The sequence below is a fragment of the Meriones unguiculatus genome, chromosome 16 (assembly GCF_030254825.1).
Source record: "Meriones unguiculatus strain TT.TT164.6M chromosome 16, Bangor_MerUng_6.1, whole genome shotgun sequence".
NCBI lineage: Eukaryota > Metazoa > Chordata > Mammalia > Rodentia > Muridae > Meriones > Meriones unguiculatus.
Window position 1 is genome coordinate 9989720 of NC_083363.1, and position 23334 is coordinate 10013053.

Here is a 23334-nt window from a genome sequence, read left to right on the forward strand (position 1 = left end):
AATAAAACAGGCATCCATAATATTAATAATAAAAAATAAAATAAAACTAAGAAATCATAATAGGACAAAACAAACAGAAAAAAAGAGCAAAGGAAGATACACAAGAAAGACATACAGATGCTGAATCACACACATTTGCACACACAGAAAAACCCATAAAACCGAAATCAGGAACATAATATACAAGGAGAAGGTCTATAAAGTTAAAAAAAAAATAATGCTTGGATGAAGCACTGTGAGACAAAATCCCAAACAAAACAAAGCAAAAACCTCCAAAAATACCACTGAGTTTGTATTCTTTTGGTCATTTACTGCTGGTCATGGGGCCTGCCCTTAGATGTGATTTGTATAGTCAGTGGGACTCCATTGGTGAAACCTAACTTTTCCTTTGTGAATGGTTACCAATTTGAGGTAGATGATTGGGTTAGGGATGGGGTTATTTGTACACTTCCCCCATCAGTGCTGGGACCCTAACTGGCCAAAGCCTGTGCAGGTCTTGTGCATGCACCCACAGTCTCTAAGTTCATATCTGTGTCAGTCCTGTTGTATCCAGAAGTCTTTTTTTTCTTGGTGTCCTCCATCCATCTGGCTTTTACAATCTTTCCTCCTCCTCTTCAGAGTTCTCTGAGGTCTGAAGGGAGGGATTTGATGGAGACATTCCATTCAGGATGAAATGTTCCAAAGTCTTGTGTTCTCTGACTATGGTCCAGTTGTGGTCTCTGAATTTGTCCCCATCACCTGCAGTAGGAAGCGTCTCTGATGCTGGCTGAGTGAGACCCTGATCTATGAGTAGAGCAGGATGCTGTTAGGACTCACTTTATTGGCGTGTTCCTTTAAAATAATATTAGTATTTGGTTTTCCCCTAGGACCTTGGAATATCTCAGGTTCTTGGACACCCAAGTAATGTTAGGCATGGGTTCCATCTCATGGACCGGCCCCTAATTCCAATCAGATAGTGGCTGGTTGCTCCCACAACCTTCCTGCCTCTATTGTACCAGCATATCTTGTAAGCAGGTCACCATTGCACATCGCTGGGTCTGTAGCTGGGTGGGTATTTACATTCCTTTTCTGGTAGTGTACATCAAACACTTCCAGAATACTACTATAAACACTAGCCAGTGGGAGTAAAGGCTCTAGGAAGGCACCAGCTCAACTTTTCTCTGTTCAGTGAGGTGTATAGATGCTGTCTTCAGCAACAGGGCCTTACTATCAGTTTGTGAAGAACAATCAATAGCCTTGGCAATAGCATGTGTTGTTTAGGGGTTTATATGGTGCCCATTTGGCTAACACCTCAATTAGTTGTAACTATTCCTGGAACTAAGGCTTCATTTGGTGGTAAGAGATGTTTAACTGTGGCTTTGTCTTCTCCATTATTTGGTGAGCCCAATTTAGATTTCTTTCATGCATGTATATATTTTAAGAAGCTTCTATTGGATTATGTTTCCATATGACCCTTCAAACAGCTCTTGTTTTTAATCTGTCTTTCTCCATTTTCTTTCCCTTAGTCCTCTATTTTCTTCCCCCTCCCAATTTGAACCTCTCGTTTGAGTCTTCCCTAATCATCCATAGAAATATATTCTATTTCCTCTTCTCCGGGATATCCATCCTTCCTTCCTAGCCTAACCTCTGTGATTATACATACCTCCCTACCTAACCTCTGTGATTATACAGACTGTGGCCTGCTTACTGAGGACTTATCCACAAGTAAGTGAATACACACCGTCTTTGTCATTTTTGGTCTTAATCACTCCATTCAGAATTTTTTTCTAGCTCCATCCATTTACTTGCAAATGCCATGATTTTATTTTTTTAATGGCTGAGAAATATCCCATTGTGTGAATGTATCACATTTCCTGTATCCGTTCATCTGTTGATGGACATCTAGTTTGTTTCCAATTTTTGGCTACTATGAATAGAGCAACAACAAACATGGTTGAGCAAGTGTCTCTGTAGTAGGATGCAGAGTCCTTTAGGTATATGCCCAAGAGTGGTATAGCTAGATCTTGAAGTAGAGCTATTCCCAGCCTCTTGAGGAGGCACCACACTGATTACCATAGTGGCCATACAAGTTTACAGTCTCACTAGCAATGGCTGAGCTGCCATTTGTTTTATTGATCTTGGCCATTCTGACTCACGTAAGATCAAATCTCAATGTTTTGATTTGCATTTCCTAATGACTAAGGATGCTGAACATTTCTTTAAATGTTACTCAGCCATTTGTATTTCAAATTTTGACAGCTCTCTGTTTAGATCTGTATGCAATTTATAATTTATAATTTAATTTATATTAAATTGTGTTGTTTCCTTGATGTCCGATATTTTGAGTACATTAGAGTATATTTATATACATTAGATATTGGCCCTCTATCAAATGAATAGCTGCTAAAAATCTTTTCCTATTCTTTAGGCTGACACTTTCTCTGAATGATGATGTCCTTTGACATACAGAAGCTTTTCAATTTCATGAGGTGTCATGTATTAATTGCTCTTAGTCCCTGTGTTATCAGTGTTCTGTTCACAAAGTTTTTTTTTTTCCTGTGCCAATGAGTTCAAGTGTATTCCCCTCTTTCTCATCTATTGGATTCAGTGCATCTGGCCTTATCTTGAGATCCTTGATCCATTTGGAGTTAAATTTTGTGCAGGGTGATAATTCTGTGCATGACCTATTTGCATTATCTTATATTCAGAGGTCCAGTTTGATTGTACCATGGTCAGATAGGATGCATGGAGTTATTTCAGTCTATGTAAGCTTGTGAAGATTTGCTTTGTGCCCCAGGATGTGGTCTATTTTAGAAAAACTTCCATATACTGCAGAGTAAAATGTGTTTGGTGTTTGTGTAGAACATTCTGTGGAAATCTTTTAAGTTTATTTGATGTGTGATATCAATTTATTCTGATGTTTCTTGATCTATTTTTCTGTATAAACTGTCTATTGGAGAAAGTGGGTTACTGAAATTTTATACTATTAATGGATTGGTGTTAATCTGTGTCTTTAAATCCAGCAGTACATTTTTTATATATATAATTGGATGCACCAGTTTATGATAGTATGATAGTTTGTCTTCTTCGTTAACTCTCCCTTTGGGTTCTTCAGATTAGTACAGTTTGTACTCTATTTTGTCAGATACTAAGATATTGGTGCTTGTTTGCTTCCCTTTTCCATTTGATTGTAGTGATTTTATCCCTACATTTACTCTAAGGCAGTCTCTGTCTTTAAAGCTAAGATGTATTTCCTGTAGACAACAGATAGATGGATTTTATTTCTTGATCAGGCTGTGTCTTTTGATTGGAGAATTGAGGCCATCGAGTTTTAAATTCATTGCTAAAATATGAGTTAACAGTAGTAGCCATTGTGTTGTTGAATTTTTGGTGTTGTTTGTCCTCAATGGCACTTTATAATTTAATAATTACAGCCCTGTATTTCTTTTCACAGTCTCTTTGCTATATTCATTCCTCTATGTGACCCAAATTATTGCTTCCTGTATTTTCTTTAGCTTTATTTTTTGGATATAAAATGTTTTAGGCTATTTATTTCATGATAAGCTTTTACTTATGCTTCAAATATGGCATATAGTTTTGCTGAAAATATTACCTTAGGTTGGTCGCCACAGTTTTTCAGGACTTGGAAAGCATTGTCCAAGGCTCTTTTGTCTCTCAAAGTTTTCATTTAGAAATCAACTTATTCTGATAGGTTTTCCTTTATTTGTGACTTTCTTTGTATCTTTTCCATTTCCAGCTTTCACATATTTCTTCAACTAACAAACCTCCCGCAAATCAGGATTTATTTGCAATTCTTCTTCTTCACATCAACACTAACAGAGACTGCCAAATATGGTATTACTAGATTTGGGTTTTACTTCTAAAAGTTTCTCTTCACTGGGCAACTCTTTTCTGAAAGATAATTTTGTCAGTAACCTGTGAGAAGTCATTCCACTTTTATTCATCTCCTTGCAGAACCTAACAAGAGGGGTGGAGATACTGGCTCAGTGAGCAAAGGTGCTTGCTGCCAAGACTAACAGCGTGAGTTTGAAACCTGGGACCTGCACAATGGAAGGAGAGCATCAACTCTCCCAATCCATCAGTCAAGCAGCACACACATTCACACACACATATACACAAATACACGCATAATAAATGTAATATTAAAAAGGCCCAGTGATTGAACACACCTGTATTTTTGGCTTCCACTTGGGAGGCTGAGGAAAGAGGAAGATATGAGTCCAGGAGTTTAAGGTTAGCCTGGGCAAGATGAACAGACACTGCCCAAGGAAAAGAGAGGAAGAGGAAGTGTTTACTCTCATCTAATATTCACTAGATCAAAATTTCCACCAGTTTCAGATCTAAAACAGTCCTTGTAAGTGAATGCCTGCTGCGTTTTGATTCTATATAATTCCAAGGCCCTCAGTTAAGTTTTGTTTCTCTTTGCTTCCTCTCTAATCCTCATGTCTTCCAGATCTTGTGGCTGAGGTTGATTCTCCCCCAAGTCTTCTATCAAGGGCCCCATGGACATATCCTGACACAGTATTTTGTCTGGTATTTACTAGCTAGCTCTCTTTGATGTAAAGATGCAGAGAGGTTCACAAACTATCCTGGTAACCCCACTGTCTTCCCAGAGGGATTTCACTATATTTTCAGCTATTCTAGATTTATATCACTAAGTAAAATCCCATGAGAGCTGTATAACAAAGTGTCTAACGGTGCAGCCTTTGGACATATAGAACAAATAAGCCCCCAAATTAACACTTACTGCCGTGTGATGTCAAACCAACCCCCTAAGCCTCACTGTTTTCCTGACATTTGACATGATTATAATAACAGTAGCTAAAATGCACGTATTTTTCAATGGTTTAAAAATACAGTTAACTCTTTGGCAGCTAAAGGATTTCCAGATTGAACAAAAAAAATATTATCCCATTTATCTCTTGAAATAGACCAATCCCTTGTGATTTTAATAAGAAAAGTATGTGTGTGTAAATTTTTTAAAAATTGGTAAACGAATACTAACACTAATTTGAAGCCTGGGTATGGTGGTATATACCTTTAATCTCATTGCTTGGGAGGCGGAGGCAGGTGGATCTCTGAGTTGGAGATAAGCCAGGCTACACAGTGAGATTTTGTGCCACTCCCACCCTCAGTCCCCAACAAAAAAGGAATTCCAACTTAAGGATATATGTTGAGAGATGGGGAAATGGCTCCACGGGTAACAATGTTTCCTGTGCCAGCATGAGGAGCAGAGTCTCAATACCTTGCACCAAAGCAACACTCTAGACATGGTATAGATGTTACTTTTTAACATCTATTTTATTTGGATTTCCTAAAGCCTTTATCTCCCTTCCACTCTCCAGTCCTAGGTAGGAGAGAAAGATGGTTAGAAGGGAAAGGGACGTAGACCTCTTTAGACTTAGTTCTGGCTGTTTAGGGTCTTCGGGTTCTTCGGGAAACTCAGTTGTCACGATATCTAGTAGTCCAGAAAACCTCCAATGGCAGCAGCGGAAAAAACCAGCAGCCTTCTTTCTCCTCTGTCTGTTCCTTTGAAGCCCTCCTTCTCTCTCTCTTTGGGCTCTTGTATTTATACTCTCCCAGAGTCCTCAGAATTCCACTAACTTCAGCAAAGACCATGCCATGCCCCTCTCTGAGCTGCATGAGGCAGTTATCAGCTGTGGACAAACTAAAAGCAACTCCATATCCTATACTTGGGATTAAAAAAAAATGCTTGCCTAACATAATTGCATTTTAAAAGAAACCAGAACTTCTGCTACAGTCATGTGCTTACTCCAGAGCTGGAAAGAGGCAAGGGAAACAGGAGGATCGGTGAGACTATCTTCCTATGGGAATATTTATGTAGTGTCTTCAGGTATGGCTAGGAGTTCACCAGGAAGAGGGTGGGGCATGTGAGCCTTGAATAAAGAAACCAGAGCCGAAATGCATGCTTCTTTCCATCTTCACTGTTCTCTTTCTAGGCGAACATATTTTCTGGAGCCATATTCATAAAGCTGGCTTTTGGGTTGGACTTTTACCTGGCAATCTTCATCCTTTTGGCCATAACAGCTGTTTTCACAATCACAGGTAAGTCTTGTGTGTTCTTGTCCTTTATTGAGTTGGGCCACCTTCTACTGATCACACACATGTATGTTCATATGTGTTCGTGCCTATATTATATTGTAGAAAACAAAGCTATTAAATAATATATCCAATTAAGAAAACAGTGATATATTCCCATACTTGAACAAAAATGGTTTTGCTCCATGGCTTTGTGCAGGGAGAAATCAGAGGATTATTAAGGAAAACTTGTGTGGTATTAAACTTCTGCCTTTTCTCCTACTTAATATTTGTAAATAAGCATAGCAGTGAAACTACACTGTAAGAGAAACTTTGACTCGGACAGATACAAGATAAGGCCATGTATGGCGTCATGTCCCATAATCCCAGAGCTAAGGAGGCTGAGACAGGAGGATTGAAAGTTCAAGGCCAACCTGGGCCACAGAGCAAAGCCTTGCAAAGAAAGAGACAAAGGGTAGTTGCAGAACTGGAGAAAGAGTGGGGGAGGGGAGTGAAGAGAAAAGACAGGAGGGGAAAAGGGAAGAGGAAACAGAATAAAAGAACAAGAAAAAGAGTACAATGCTGAAGGCCAGCTTTGACAGGTACACCAAGAAAGGGCAGAGTGTGTGATTAATCACTCAGCAGACTTTTCTCTGAAGGAGCAAAGCTCGTAAAACTCTCTGGGGTCCATGAAAAAGGGGAAAAAATCACCCACTCACACACACACACACACACACACACACACATATGCATATATGTACATAAACATACACACACACTCTTGCTATGAAGCAAAGCATCAATAATTTAATATTTTCCTCTAGAGCTTATATATCCAACAAAATCTTTCAAGCAATATAAAATTTATAATGTGATTACATCTATTTTTCTCCAAGTGAATGATTACAGTGAGTACAAGTTAAAAAAAAAAAACCTCCAGCATGTTCCCTAGTACCTTTACATCATTAAAGGTTTTACTTATCACCGTTGAGAAAATCAGAATAGTTTCTGAGAACTCATATGCATTTGCATTCAAGCACCTTATTAGAGATTATTAAAGTGTAAGCAAGTAAGATATTATTCTAAGTCAATTTTCTTACTGGCAGGCTGCAATTTGCCGTTGCAAAGAAAGGATCAACAATCTTATTATTTATCTTAAGAAGTAATTTTGTAAAAAAATCTAAAGAGAATCTCAAATCTAAATTTTTAAAAATTTATTTATTATTTATATAGTATTCTGCCTGCATGTGTGCCTGCAGGCCAGAAGAGGGCACCAGACCTCATTATAGATGGTTGTGAACTACCATGTGGTTGGCTGGGAATAGAACTCAGGACCTTTGGAAGAACAGCCAGTGCTCTTAACCTCTGAGCCATCTCTTCAGCCCCCTAAATTTATATACATATATAAAACACCATCATTCCTACTTTAAATCCTCAGAGTGCACACTATTCATTAATGTTTTTATTAATTTATATCAGGAAGCAAATCAGGAGGGCAAAAATAGATATAAGAAATTAATCATCATCTTGACCATCAGCTCGGCTTTAGTAAGCAAGGCACATCAGCTACTACTCGTGGGGCTGCCATCGTTCTTGTTCTCTGACTTCAATTATCTTGTTCCCTTGCTCAGTTATCAAGGGAGTGCCTTTCTGAACTTCAAATCATTCCCCAGGGTTTTCTATGTCAAAGCCTCTAACAAAACATCTTAACCTAACTTTACTAACAATCTACATCTCTAAACCCTTTCTAATGGGGTAGTTGAATCATTGATCTGTTCCATCGGAAATGCTTGGAAAAGGTCAGTCACTGATATTGCAAGTGCCAGTGACACTGCCACTGCCCAGTGAGGGGCTGGAAACCCCCTTTGAGCTTTCACACAACTCATGGATTAGGAGGGATGTAACGACTCTGAGGGCAACAAGCAGAGTGAGACTTCACATTAGCATGAAGTCCTAGAACACGTAATACTCTTGGCTTTGCCTTTCCGAGTGAGGCACACCAGTCATGGTTGTGCTAACTGGTGGGCTGCGCTCCATGAGTTCTAAAACTGTTTGTGGTTTTTCTCACATGGCTCTCAACAGTAGCACTAACGAAAGACGCGAGAACTAGGAATATAGCGGTGTGAAATGGCTTATTTATGGCGGCTCACACTTCTTATGTCAGGAATTGGAAACTGAGGCAGAATGATTGCCATGAGCTCAAGACCAGCATGGCCAACACAGAGATTGCAGGCTGACCTCAGCTGAAGAATAGGACCTCGTCCCAAACAACACAAAACTGAAAGTCAAGACTGTGACTCAGCCAGGAGCTTTTTCATTTTCTTGCCTTATTTTTGATTACAAAATCGAAGTTACCCTGTCTGTCCTTGAACTCACTCTGGGCCTAAGATGACCTTGAGGCTTACAATCAGTTTTTTCAACCTCCCAGATAGCTGGAATAATAAGATCACTTCCTGCATTTAAAGAAAAAAAATGATTTGGGCTGGAGGAGACGTCAGCTATGAGGGCAAACACATCAGTGCATGTGAGTGAAACTCTGGTGTTTCCCTTATCTCCACAGGGGGCTTGGCATCTGTGATTTACACAGACACCCTCCAGGCCATCATTATGCTCATTGGATCTTTCATTCTCATGGTATTTGGTAAGCCAGGACTGTGTGCACAGATCCCTAGATTCTTGTTTCTGTCTATCTGCTCATTATTGCTTCCTTCAAATTCTGCTGGGGCATGTTTTCCTGTCATTTATATGATTACCATTGTGGAAGTATTTGCCTACCTTATTTCTTGCTTTATTATATTAAAAAGAGGAAATGAGGGAGAGTTTTATTTCCTTTTAAAATATTGCTTAGGTTAACTATTTTATTTAATCCCCCCCCCCCCTTTTTGCGTGCTCAGAATGGATGAAAGCCCTTGATTCATAACTTTAGAGGAGTATTGGGCATTGGATTAAAAGCACAAAAACCTTTGATATATGTTGTATTTTATCAGTAGGGTAACAACTATTAAAGTAAAGGGGGCCATTGTAAGTGAGTACAGAAAAACTCCTGAACTAAACCACTCTATGGGCAGAAAAGCAGTTTATTGGAGAACTATCGCCTGACTGTCTCAGACCCACTAGCTCCCGAAAATGACACGGAGACTATGATCATGTATTATAAACTTATTCACAACTAGCTCATCTGATTAAATTAACTCATTTATATGAGTCTACATCTGCCACGTGGCCCTTTACCTCTTACTCTTTCAGTCACGGCAGTGTTCCTTCCTTGTCTCTCCAGCAAATCCCATACCTCTTAATTCTTCCCACAGTTGTTATCTCTGCCTGGGACTCCTGCATATCCTCTCCTGCTTAGCTGTTGGCCCTAAGATTTAGCCAATCAAAAGATAAAAGAGGGAGTGTTTACAAAAGGTGATGCTGCCGTAAGAATACCAAAATCCAGACAGTACCCAGCTATCTGCCGGTACAGAATTAACAGTCGAATAATACAAAGACAACCTTTACACAGTGAACAAAACAATCCCCGATGGAGAACAAACTGCCAGGCTATCTCACAGGAATCAAGGGCAGCAGTTTGGCAGGAAGGCAAGTGGGTTTTATATGGTAGGATTGAGCTTGTGCGGTCTCTCCTAGATAATAGAGAATTCTATGCACTTTGCCCCCGTCAGCTGACTGTTAGGAGCATAGAAGGGAAGTAGTGGCTTTCCTGACAAATAGAAACCTGAATTATAAAGTTTGGTGGGGAATGCTGAGTTTCTGTTTATTTGGTAGGAATCCTTATGTTTGTCCAGTAAGAACCAGATTGGTTTGAGCCCAATGTCATCTTAGGACATTGTCAGCGCTGCTATTTTGGGGCTCACTTTGTGACCTAAAAGCTATGAATTTGAGAAAGAGCATTGAGGGGTACAGGAGAAGGACAGGAGAGGAAAAAAAAAGAGAAGAGGGGAAATGATGTTTCAATTTCAAAAAAACAAAAAAAAATTACTCAAATAAACCTTTTGATTTAGCTAGAACTTTCACTAAATAGAGAATTAGGCATTGAGAAATTTCAGATAACTATTCACTAGTTGTATGTATTTTATATAACAGTCTATTAAAAGGGGGTGTGTCTGACTCTTTTGCCTGCTCTTGGAAACCTTTTCTTCCCTCTGAGTTGATATGAAGGTTTGTACCTAGTCTTATTGCATCTTATTATGCTGTGTTCAGTTGCTATCCCTGGAAAGCCTGCCCTTTTCTGAAGGAAAACAGAGGAACAATTAATCTGGGGCAGAGGAGAAATGGGAGGAGAAGACTGGGAGGAATGAAGGGAGGGGAGACTGCACTGGGATGTATATTATGAGAGAAAACCCCACTTTATTCAGCACATTGTTAGAACGTGCAAGCATGGCTGGGATTTTTTTTTTCTGGTGATTCTCACTGTATCATCAGTTAGTTCTTTTATCTTGATGGCAGGCAGCAGTAACAGTGTGCTAATCTTAACTTTCTTCTACATTGAGGTGGCTTAGGAAAGGTCAGATTACCCTGACCCCACTTTCTTCACACTGAAGCTTCATCTGGCATGTAAATAAGTGGTATTTCCTATCTTCCAAAAAAGAGGGAAAAGCTTCCTCCTTCCATGCTGGAAGAGAATTTTTATGTAGACTAAAGGTTTCTCCCAAGAAAGAACCCCTGGTATGATGTTGCATAGATTAAAGGGGTCTTTTTCTTCCCCAATGTGGAAAGGTACATTGCAAACAAACAAACAAACCAACAAACCAAACCCAAAAAAGTCTCAGCTTGCACATGGTGTCATGTGATTGCAGCCTTTTGCCTTTTTTTTTTTTTTTTTTTTTTTTGGCTGCCAAGAGCTTTTCTGAGGTTCTGTTCCATTCTTTGTCTGCGGGCCAAGCAAAAGACCCACTGTACTCTTAGTTGGTTTAATAAGCAGGCTGATTTGTACCCTTCTTATATAGATTATTTTAAAACTATACTTTGCCTAGATAATCTATGAATGTAGCAAAAAAGACAAGATGAGAACAATTGTCTTTCCCCTGACCTCAAGTCACCGGGTTCCAACCAATAAACATTATCTGCTCACATAGCTAGAAGCACTTGAAGCAAAAACTGGAAAAAAAAAAAAACCCCAAACCCAACAAATCCATACTTGTATGGTGACCTCAGCAAATCTGGATACTCCATGTCCAATATGGCCATCAGATTAAATTCAGTTCAGCTGTATTTCAAATGTCTCATCAATACTAGTGGCTACCCATCTTGGACAACAGGAATTCAAACAATCCCATCATGCATGGGAAATGTTTTCCATTGCACACTGCTCTCCTGGAGACAAGTGTTAGAAACAGTTCTCTGTGTACATTATGTATCGTTATCCAAAATTTCTGTTCTCTTCTTGTTCCTTGCTTGGCCTTTGTATAATGAACTTAGTGATGTGATGCAAGAATAGTTTCTCCAGGCCTCACTATTCTGATAAATTTTGCATCATCTGAACTTATACTCAGTATCCCCAGGTGTATTGGCTCATCTTTCTCATATCAACTGTTCTTGACTCCTGACTAGCCATTCCAGACCCACGATGGTCTCTCTCACCATTTCTCCTCCTCATCTAACTTGCTGCTTCTGATTTCCCTTCTTCTCTTCCCATTGTTTTCTTTCTTTTTTTTTTTTTTTAATATCATAGTTGAATGTAGTGTGGCACCAGAAAACTAGACTGGTTGGAGGGCCATTGCTATCTGCTCCTTTCAAAAGAGTAGAGATTCCTGGTGGCTGATTCCCCTGGAGTTGCTCTCAAAACCTACCATCAGGTTTGTTTCTGTTCTGCATGGTTTGTGAGGCACCAACATCGGCCTGTTGCTTAGCACTTTTGATTTTTACCACAGTGCTGGATAATCAAAAAAGTTGAAGACTATCATAATAAAAAGTGTAATAATTATTCGCTCTATAAGCTTTGTGAAATTTGACCTGTTACCAGTGGAGAAAGCAGAAAGGTGTGGACCGAGACAAAAGGTCCCTGAAAGTTTGAGTGGACTCCACTTCAGGGGATAATCAGAAACAGCAGCTGTCTGCGGTGTGCAGGAGACATTTTATTTCTCTGATGCTTTTGCAGCATTTGTTGAAGTTGGAGGGTATGAAAATTTTACAGAGAAGTACATGAATGCCATTCCATCTGTGGTGGAGGGGGACAACCTGACCATCAACCCCAGGTGCTACACTCCTCAGGCAGACTCCTTCCATATTTTCAGAGATGCTGTCACCGGAGACATTCCCTGGCCAGGAACCGCATTTGGAATGGTTATTACAGCTATATATTACTGGTGCACAGACCAGGTGAGTAAGAGTGCATGTATGCATGCATTCATGAGAGAGAGAGAACTTATGTTGCTCCTTTTCATCTCATTAAAAAAGCACTAGGTTTTAGTTTGTACACACAAACACCATTTTCAAATCCAAACATTTCTACAAGACTCATGAGGAACAGCTGCCTGGGACCACACCCTGCCCTGTATCATGTCCCTCAGAAACAAGCACAGCAGGTTCCTGGAACTAAGTGCTTTGCTATTTATCACCATTCCTGCACAGAAAGAGTGGTCTGTGAACCATAAGCACAGACACGACCTTAGACCTCACGAGAAATAAATGCTTGCACACCCCACCTTTGTTCAGTCCAGTTTTAGAACGAAAGCAGGCTGAGCAAGCCAGTAAGAAGTCCTTCATGGCCTCTGCTTCAGTTCCTGCTTCCAGGAGCCCCGAGTTCCTGCTCTGGAATCCTCCAGTGATGGACTTAAAAGTTATAAGATAAAACAAACCTTTCCTCCCCGAGTTGCTTTTGGTCATGGTGCTTTATCATGGCAATAGAAACCCTAACTAAGACAGAAATTGGTGCTGGATCATGGTGTGTTGCTGTGACAGACCTGACCATTGTTTTGGGGAGGAATGTGTTGTATTTGAACCATGGGCTGGAAAGCACACTGAATGCTCAGGCTCTGTGGACTGGTCTGTGGGAGCTGAGAAGATAATGTGGTGAGAAAGGCAGACAATGGAGGCTTGCCTTATGAGGGAAGTTTGAGAGTCCTTTAAGGACTCTGTCAGAGCCATTAGTTATATTTATTTTAGAACCATTGAAATGAAAGCTTTGCATTACTAGGACAATAGGTGCTGGTCAGCTGGGGCTGAGAAATCAGCTGTGTTAAGGAGCAACCAGCATTAATGAGGTGAAATCTTCCAGGAAGTCTTTCTTTAGGGTCAGCCCACAGAAGCTGCGGACCAAAGGCAATCAAGGCTGTACACTGGCAGCCAAATTTAGTAATGTGTAATAGTTTTCCAAGTAACACTGATTTTGAAGGCATAAAAGGGTCATGGAGAGACACTGAAGCTTGCTGTGTGAGTCTAGGAGAGGCTATTGGTAAAAGTGCAGCCTTAGTTACACTAGAAGCCTCTGGATTCAGAGGGGCATGGGAAGAAGTGGAGGCTTGATATGATGTGGCAAAGTAAGAGTCCCCTAATGGGGGCCAGGACATGACACTGGTGTGTGGCAGTAAATAAAAATGAGTATCAGATTGTATAATGTTTACTATTATTATTAACCATATAGTTACTGTGGAAGTATTATTCGACCTGTTATCCCAAATAATAAAACATGGACACCTCTTAGATTTTATAATTGCCTTCTTAGCTTGGTCCAGGAAGATATTTCTACCTATGCTGTCTCAATAACCTCACCATCCATCTCACAGTCCCCAACCAATGTCATCTGTCTTCACCATCTTCATCTGGGCTACCTTTCATCCATAACTTTATGAATACTTGCTTTTATTCCTCACCTGGGCCTTTTCATGCTGTTCTTGGAGTCCTTTCTCCTGGCCCACGTGGTTCTTTCTCTATGCTAACCCATCCTGGTGACCTCCTTCCTTCTCACTTCCCAACCGAGTCTTTCCAGTGATCTCCTGTCCTCAAAAGCCTGGGAATATTAGGCACCCCATTCTGCCCTGCCCAGGTACAGGTCTTTAGTCAACCCATCAGGTATAATGCCTTAGGCAGATTTACACAAGGATAGGTTTATCCAGTCAGTAACCAGATCTTGAGGGCCAGTAATTAGTGTCAGATCAAAGTCCAACACTGTGAAAATGCACCTCCATCGCAATGGAGAAGCCAGCATTCTGGAGATGCCAGGACCATGAGATGATCAGCAAGGGCAGAAGCAGGAGTGGGATGGAACCTGCCTGAGCCGAGGAGACAAGCTACATGTGCTTCCAATGGCTGGTCCAGTGATGAGCTGCTGCCAAAGCCATTTGGAGCTCAGAGAATGAGGAATGGATCCCAGGCATCAAGAACTGACCTGGTTGTACTCCTGACTCTTAGTTTTGCTTTGGTTTGATTGTGACTTCAATTATTCCCACTTCTGATAAGAACTACATATTTACTTTTGAATTTTCAAGATCCCATAGTCCAGAGACTATGGATATTTTAGAGAGACTTTCAATTTTAAAGAAGACTTAGGGGAGGATCTAGGAAGAGCTGGAGGAGCGAAAAATGAAAAAAAAAATCCATTTTCAATTAAAAAAAATAGAAGAAAGAGACTTTGAAATTTTTAAGAAACCAAACATTAAAGATGTTTGAAATTTTAAGACTGAGGAAATTTCAAAAGCTTTAATTTTTTATATTGTGCTATTACTATTAATATGAGATCTTGGCTTCCCTGGCGATGAGCTTATAAACTGTAAGGTGAAATAAATAGTTTCCTCTCCAAATTGCTTTTGCTTGTGTTGTTTTATCAAGCAAGAGAAACCCTAACTAAAGGCAACAGAAAAGAGCATTCCTATTTTGTGAAAATGTTTTAGAAGAAAAATATCAAGAAGTCATGATTCTATGAAGATCTTGAGATATAGGTCAGTAGTAGAGCACCTGAGTAGCATGTACAAGCTCTTGGATTCGAAACCCCAGCACTGAAAAGGAGGGGGTTGGGGTAGAAAAAAAGAAGTATACAAAACATTATGGAATTGTTTCATAGATCCTGCTTTTCTACATAATTAAAAGATTTGCCTAATTCAAGTATGTAGGCTTCCAGTTTTTCAAACACCTATTTTATTTAAGGTTCTTAAATGCCTCTACCTCCCCTCCCACACCCCAACCTTAGATAGGAGATTTGTAGGGAAAGGGGCTATAGACCTCTTTTAGCTACTTCTTGCTGATTAGGGTCATTGGGTTCTTTGGGGATATACCAGTCTCATTCGTTAGGATACCAGCAGTCCAGTCAAACAGCAAAGCAACAAACCACATCATCATCATCATCGTCATCATCATCATCATCATCATCATCATCATCATCAGCAGCAGCAGCAGCAGCAGCAGCTGCACGAGCAAACAACAGCAAAAGCGGTGGTACCACTCAGCAAAAGTGGCAAGATTCTGCCCAAATGGCATGAGTCTACTGCAAACATCACCAAAAGTTGTCTGGATTGTTTCTCTCTGCCAAAACTAGCAAAGCGATGCAAACTCTTATCAAACATAGAGATGCAAACAGTGTTATTGCACTGTCTGTGGGCTTTTATATATCCCTTCTCAGAGTCCACAAAGGATGTTTCCCAGCTCTCAAAACCCACTCCCCTCTCAGAAGGTAGTTTTCAGCTGACAAACATCATGAGCCTTTTCATGGGGCTGTTTTCCATGGGGATGGGTATGCCCACATCCCACACTTGGGACCGGAACCAAAAAACATATTCACATGACACAACTGAGTTCCCAAAGAAACCAGAAACTTCCACTTAAGGAGTAGGAATTCACAATTATATGTATTCTTCTCTGAGGAACATCATTCCTAAATATGATTCACAGCTATGTGTTCTCAGAACATTCCGAAAATAATCTCCATGAGTGTCTCAGTGATCTAATCACTCCCTGACTATTGTGTTTCCATAGCAACAGGTGTGACTAGTCAAAGAGGCAATTACCTCTTAACGGCAGGAAGGTCCTGATGGCGCCCACAGTATTAAACCCACAGCTCAAAACACAACATACAGCAGTATTATTACTAATAGGGCCTGCCACTGTTATTTTATGGCCTGGATACTCTGTGCATTCCTGTGGATATGGGTCATCCTTGTCACAGGGCACCCGTAGAGGTCAGAGGACAACCACAGGTGTCAGACCTCACATTCCATCTTGTTTGAAGCCGGACCTTGTGGTCACTGCCCAGCAGGTTTCCAAGATGTTACCATCTCTGTCCTCCGTTAGCCATGAGCGTGCTGGGATTATAGACACAAGTCACCCTGCCCAGGTCGGCATGGGTTCCATGGACCCAAACTTGGGTCCTTGGGATTTCACAGCAAGCTTTTAAACATATTTTAACTATAGCTAATATCTATTTGCTTCCTTATACCAGAAGTCTTAATACATTGGTAATATTTAGACTATTATGAAAGGAATAACCCTGCTTAAGGAATGAGGCCACAGAATATACAACCTAAACAACAGGTCAAATCATAGTCTTCCTCCAGAGCCTATTAGTTTCCGCCAACACCATTGTTTCTTATTGCAGTTTTAAACCCCGAAAGATGGCTCGGACATCATTTTCTGGTTGTCTCACTACTCTGCTGTGTTTTCCCGGCAGGTCATTGTACAGCGCTGCTTGTGTGGCAAGAACATGTCTCATGTGAAGGCGGCCTGCATAGTGTGTGGCTACCTGAAGCTGCTGCCCTTATTCTTCATGGTGATGCCAGGGATGATCAGCTGCATTCTGTACAAAGGCAAGCCACAGGCACAGTAATCTTCATTTATGCTTGAATTCTTATGAGTGTTTTAAAGAATTCTTATTTTTTTTAAAAAAGTTTTTTTTGTGTGTTTGGATATTTTGCCTACATGTATGTCTGTGTATCACATGCAAGCCTGGTGCCTACAGAGGTCGGAAGATGGCATCAGGGCCTCTGCAACTTGAGGTATGGGTGGCTGTGAGCTGCCATATGGATGCTGGGAACCAAACCCAAGTCCTCCCAAGAACAGCAAGTGCTCTTTCTTGACTGCTGAGCCATTTCTCCAATCCCAAGTAGTTTTAAGCTATAGCAAAACCTTAATAAAACAGAAAACCTATTCCAGGGAGAAATCCAGGTTGGGAAAATAGCTTTTACAGGGGTGTCACATACATGAAAATCAGTTTGGCATACTTGATGCTGTTTTCTTTAGTCCTTTATAGCCTGCTTATGTCTTTGGAGACATTTGAAACAGTGAGTCCTGTTTTCAGAGGTTTAGAGACTATGGTAGAAGGGCACTGTGGGGTGTGGTAGGGTTTCTCAGGGATGAACTGGTGAGATGCTGGTGTTGAGTGTGGGAAAGTACACAAATGGACCTGCTTCTTGGATCTCTGAAGCAGATAGGTTTGAATCCATTTCCTCTGCTCTGGAATCAGGTGTTGGTGAATACATTAATTGCTGAGTCAGCTGATTTTTACAAAAATTATTGAAAATAGACTTTTTCATACAATATATTTTGACTATTATTTCTCCTCCTGAAACTCCTCCCAGTCCCTCCCCTCTTCCCCTTCTATTTGGATCCACATCCTTTTCTGTCTCTTGTTAGAAAGTCAACAGGCATCTACGGAATAAAATCAAATAAGACAAAACAAAAACAAACAAATTGGAATGGGACAAAACAAATAACAGAGAATAAAGAGCAAGATAAAAACCAGAAGAAACACAAATAGACACAGAGATACACAATATTTCACAGAGGAATCCCACAACACACACACATGCATGCATGCACATACAGTCATTTATTTACCCACTCACATACACACAAGTGGAAGCCATACTATGTGCCCAAAGGACCTCGAAGGTAAAGAGTGTCCCTTCAAGCTCAGTGAAGAACTGTGTTGGTACTTTAGCTGGGATTGCCTGAACCTGTAGGCTGCTCTTGGTAGGACGGCCCTTTTTACTACATTAATCCTATCCATCCATGAGCATGGGAGGTCTTTCCATATTCTGATATCTTCTTCAATTTCTTTCTCCAGCATCTTCAAGTTTTTATCATGCAAGTCTTTCACTTGCTGGGTTAGAGTTACCCCAAGGTATTTTATCTATTTTGAGTCTGTTGTGGAAGATTTTGTTTCCTTGATTTTGTTCTTCGTCCATTTGTCACTTGTATGTAGGAAGGCTACTGGTTTTTGTGAGCTAATTTTGTATCCAGATGCTTTGCTGAAAGTGTTTAGCTGATATGTGAGTTTCTGATGAAATATTCAGGATCATTTATGCAGACACTATCATACCATCTGCAAAAAAGATACTTTGACTTCCTCCCTTCTCATTTATATCCCCTTGATTTTTTCATTTGCTTTATTTCTCAATCTAAAACTAAAGTATTAGATTGAATATGTATGGAGAGAGTGCATAAGCTTGTCTTGTTTCTGATTTTAGTAAAAATACTTTGAGTGTCCCTCCATGTAAGTTGATGTAGGCTATGGGCTTGCTGTAAATTGCCATTATTATATTGAGGTATGCCATTTGTATCCCTAGTCTTTTTAGGGCTTTTTTTTTTTTTTTAATCATGAAAGGGTGTTGGATTTTATTAAAAGCCTTTCCTACATCTAATGAAATGATAATGTGGTTTATGTCTTTCAGGATGTTTATTTGGTGGTTTAATTTTTAAATTTATATATGTTGAATCATCTCTACAACTCAGGAATGAAGTCTGCTTTATTATGGTGGATGATATTTTTTTATGGTGTTGTTTTCTTGTATTTGGTTTGCAACTATCTCATTGAGAATTCTTGCATCTATGTTCATAAGAGAAATTAGTCTTCAACTATCTTTCTTTGTTAGATCTTTATGTGGTTTTGGTATTGGGTAACTGTGGCCTCATGAACAGAATCGGGCAGTGATCCTTCTGTTTCTATAGTGTGGAACAGTTTGAGAAGTATTTGTGTTAATTCTTCTTTGAAGTGCTGGTAGAAATCTGTTCTAAAACCATCTGGCCCTGAATTTTTTTTTTTTAACTTGTAAAACTCAATTACTGCTTCTATTGCACTAGGAGTTATATGTCTATTTAAATTGCTTATCTGGTCTTGATTTAACTTTGCTTGTTGCCATATATTGAAAAAATAATTCATTTCTTTTATATTTTCCAATGTGGTTATATTGTGTTTTTATTTTCTTCCTCTTTTGATTTGCTGGCTGATGTTGTTTATTCCTTGCGTTTTCTTAGGTTTTCTTAACCCCTTCAATTTTAACCCTTTGTACTTTTCCTTCTAGGACATTCTATAGGGCCTGATTTTTAGATAGCTACTGCTTAAACTTGATTTTATTATGAAATCTCTTTCTTTCTCCATCTGTCGTAATTGGAGTAGAGTAGTTTGGGCTGGCATCTATGGTCTTTTAGAGTTTGTAGAAGATTTTTCCAGGCCATTCTAGCTTTGAGAGTCTCCATTGGAAAGTCAGGTGTTTTTCTAATAGGTCTGCTTTATATTAAAAGCTTTTCCTCTTGCAGCTTTTAATATTTTTTTGTTCTGTACATTTAGGGGTCTGATTGTATGTTGTGCTGATTTACTTTTCTGGTCCACTCTATTTGGTATTCTGTATTCTTGTACCTTGATAGTCATTTCTTTCTTTAGATTGGAAATTTTTTTTTCTCTAACTTTGCTGAAAATATCTTCTGTGATTTTGGCCCGGGTGCCTTTTCCTTTCACTGTTCCTATTAGTAGCAGATTTTTTCTTTTCATAGTGTCTTAGTTAGGGTCACTATTGCTGTGATGAAACACTGTGATCAAAGCAACTTGGGGAGGAAAGTGTTTATTTGGCTTCTGGTCTTCATATCAGAGGTTTTTTTTAATCAAAGGAAGTCAGAATAGAAATTCAAGCAGGGAAGAAATCTGGAGCCAGGAGCTGATGAAGAGACCATGGAGGAACACTGCTTACTGTCTTGCTTCCCTGGCTTGCTCAACTTGCTTGCTTATAAAACCTAGGACCACCAGCCCAGGGACGGCACCCCCCACAATGGCCTGAGCCCTTCCCCATCAATCACTAATTAAGAAAATGCCATACAGGCTTGCCTACAGCTTGATCTCATGGAGGAATGTTCTCACTTGAGGTTCCCTCCTCTCAGATGACTGTAGCCTGTGTCAAGTTGACATAAACTATCCACTACATGTATTTTTCTGGATTTCCTGCAGTTTTGTGCCAGAGTTTTAAGAAAAGACTTAACAAGTTTCCTTACCAATGTGTATACTTCTTCTTTCTTGTCTTCAATGACTGAGAGTCTCTTCTATCCTTTGTATTCTGTCAGTGAGGCTTGCCTCTGAGGGTCATGTTCAAGTTCCTAAACTTCACTTCCAGAGTTCCCTCAGTTTGGGTTTTCTTGTTGATTCTATTTCCATTATAATGTCTTGAACTGTTTTCTTCCACTGGGTGTGCACACATATGTATGTTTTTATAGATTTTATTATTTCACTTATTAATATACTTTTAAAGGACTCATAACATATTCATGAAGGATATCTTGAAGTCATTTTCTTGTGCTTCTGCTATATTGCTTTTCCAGGGCCTACTATCGTAGAGTTTCTGGTCTCTAGTGAAGACATAATGCCTTGGCTCTTACTGTGTTTTCATGCTGGTATCTAGTCAACTGAATTTTAAATTATTACAATTCTTGATGCTAATATCTGTTCCCGTCTTTGTTAGGTGGGTGTTTTGTTCCTTGGTTTCTGTCACCATCACTTCTTTTTAGGGAAATGTGGTGGCTGTGGGTTGCCTGGTAGGGGGTGCTTCTGAGATCCTGACAGGTGTGGCCACTGGGGCTCTGGGCAGAATGGAACATGACAGAGAATGAAAATGCACTGGAAGGGGAGGCTGAGGGGGTCTACCAGAGGGAGGATAGCAGAATGTGCCCCCAGGATCTATGTATTCCCCTGAGAATGAGGGGAGAGAGAGAAGCCAGACTGGAACAGTTGGTCTACTATAGAGTTAAGGATGGGAGGGGAGATTAGACATGGAGCAGAGGAGGGGGAGTGAAGATTGTCCATGACTCATTGGCCTTCATGGCCAGCAGGTTTCCAGCCTCCAGATTTGGTGGCTGAGACAGAGGGATGGGGTAGTAAGGAAGGCATTAAGATCCACCAGAGTTGGGGAGAGAGGAAGGGAAGACCATGGAAGGTCGAACACTATAGGGCTGGGGTAAGATTTGGAGGGCTAGATTTGGAGCAGAGGAGAGAGTAAAAGCTCGAAAGGTTCTTCCCTGGCAGTGGATCTCCATGGAATGCTGGAGGGTGATCAGCTCCTTCCGCATGCTCTAAAGCTCTAGCTGGGTCATAGCTAAAGGACAGTCCTGCCTGTTGGGTCAGTCCCTCTGGATCTATGAAAATGATACAGTGACAGTTTCATATTTTGGGTAAAGAGGTACCATTTCTTTGACATAGAAATCAAAAATGTATCTCTATTTCCAAGCAAGTGTCTTTCCTCCCACCCATGGGCTCACCTCTTTGTCCAATGGTTGCAAACTGTGCCTGCTTGAGTCTTGCTCACTGAACTCCCGTCTGAATATCTCCCCAGATATGGTGGCCTGCGTTGTGCCATCTGAGTGTTTAAAGCAGTGTGGTGTTGATGTTGGCTGCACTAACTATGCCTACCTGATGCTGGTGCTGAAACTGATGCCCATGGGTAAGTAAATGCCTGAGCTCACACAGCCTCCATAGACATTTTTTAGGCAGCTCTCATATGTTGCCAAACCATATTCTGAGCCTAGACATTCCAGAGATGGACCAGGTGTTTTCTGTTAGAAGAATCTTAACTCTTTAGGATCAAGACTCTTTAAAGAAAATTAAGAATGTTTGCATTGTCTTTTTGCTAATAAAATGCATTGTTTAACCACAAACCTATATATCCAATGGAGTAGAGGTTAATTTTAGACAAATGACACCCAGATATTCTATCTCAATCTATCCAATTTGTAATCACTTATTGAGTGTATTAGATCCCGGACACTGGCTTGGGTGCCCAGAAACATTGATGAAGATATAAATCCCCCTACCATTTAGAATTCACATTTCAGTTTCCTGAGACATAAAATAGTTGTGCATGTGAAGAAGGTAAATGATTAAGATGCTGGGGAGTGACTGTGGTGAACAGAAGCAGATCAAGGGAGAGAGCTCCGGTAACACTTGGTTAACACTTGATGGCTTTGCATCCTGACACACACGAGCATTTTCAGAATGAAGGGAACAGAGCCCACAGATCTGACACCACATTCCCACACCCTCTGTTCTAGCAGTTGTGGGGCCAAAGGGAACTAGAGCATCAGGCTCCTATTAAAATTTAAAACTCTTGGCTTTTCCTCTGTTAAATGTGTATTATTGATCTCAGCTGACATAGTCAATGTTCCAGACAAACCCATTGTCTTGGGGAAACTCCCTACTTTTAGTCTGGCACTCAGAGACTAGGACATCCAGTCTAACCAGAGATTGTGCCCTCTCCTGATCCCAGGACTTCGAGGCCTGATGCTGTCGGTCATGGTGGCCTCTCTCATGAGCTCCCTGACCTCCATCTTCTATAGTGCCAGTACACTCTTTACCATAGACCTCTACACCAAGATTCAGAAGAAGGCATCAGAGAGAGAGCTCCTGATAGCTAGACGGTAAGGGAACCTGGTCTCTACCTAGAATTCCCTTCAGGAAGGGAAAATGTAGAGATGAGCTAGAGTTTTAATATGTTTGACTTTAGTGAAAATAATCATCAATCTACTGAGGAAGAAGGAACACTAGGAATGATTTAATTCAACTCATCTCTTTATGTAGTCAAAAATTGGGGCCATTTAAATCTAATGTTTGGGTTTTTTCCCCATATTTTAAGTGTTTCAAGTAGTTCCTGTGGGATTTTGTTTTGTTCCTCCCATAACCCCTTCCAATCAAATCTTCATAAATTACCACCTACTCTTGGGGCTTCATCTTTCAATGTCTCCAAGTATATAACATGCAAGGAATGATAAATTATCACCTTCACATTAATTAAGGATTAGGTATTAGAAAGGGACAGACTCAAGCAAGCGACTAGGTCAATAAGTTGCTTAGAGGGTTATGTCAACCTCAGAATCCCTGAGTGGTCTGGGAGCCCTGCCGACAAATGAAATCAAAATGAATAATCAGGAAGAAAGAAAGACCCCCATTTTCCCCTTCATCATTTTCAGGTAGACTCAACATTGTCCTAGCATTTTGTAACACGAGTTAGAGGTTAAAGTATGACATACATAAAGCAGACACGGAGAACATAATTACACAGTTCAGGCATGTGTCTCCAAAGGAGCCCACATGAAGTTACTGCACACATT

The 23334-nt window shown here is 40.2% G+C and overlaps 1 protein-coding gene across 1 annotated transcript in view; it reads left to right on the plus strand.

The window, feature by feature from the left end:
- The window catches only part of LOC110561764 (solute carrier family 5 member 4-like), a 43527-nt gene that overhangs the window by 10129 nt on the left and 10064 nt on the right, over nt 1–23334 (plus strand). Inside the window, 6 exon segments of the mRNA XM_060368933.1 lie at nt 5961–6066; nt 8600–8680; nt 12140–12360; nt 16640–16775; nt 21564–21671; nt 22494–22644. Coding sequence (XP_060224916.1) covers nt 5961–6066; nt 8600–8680; nt 12140–12360; nt 16640–16775; nt 21564–21671; nt 22494–22644 — 803 coding nt within the window.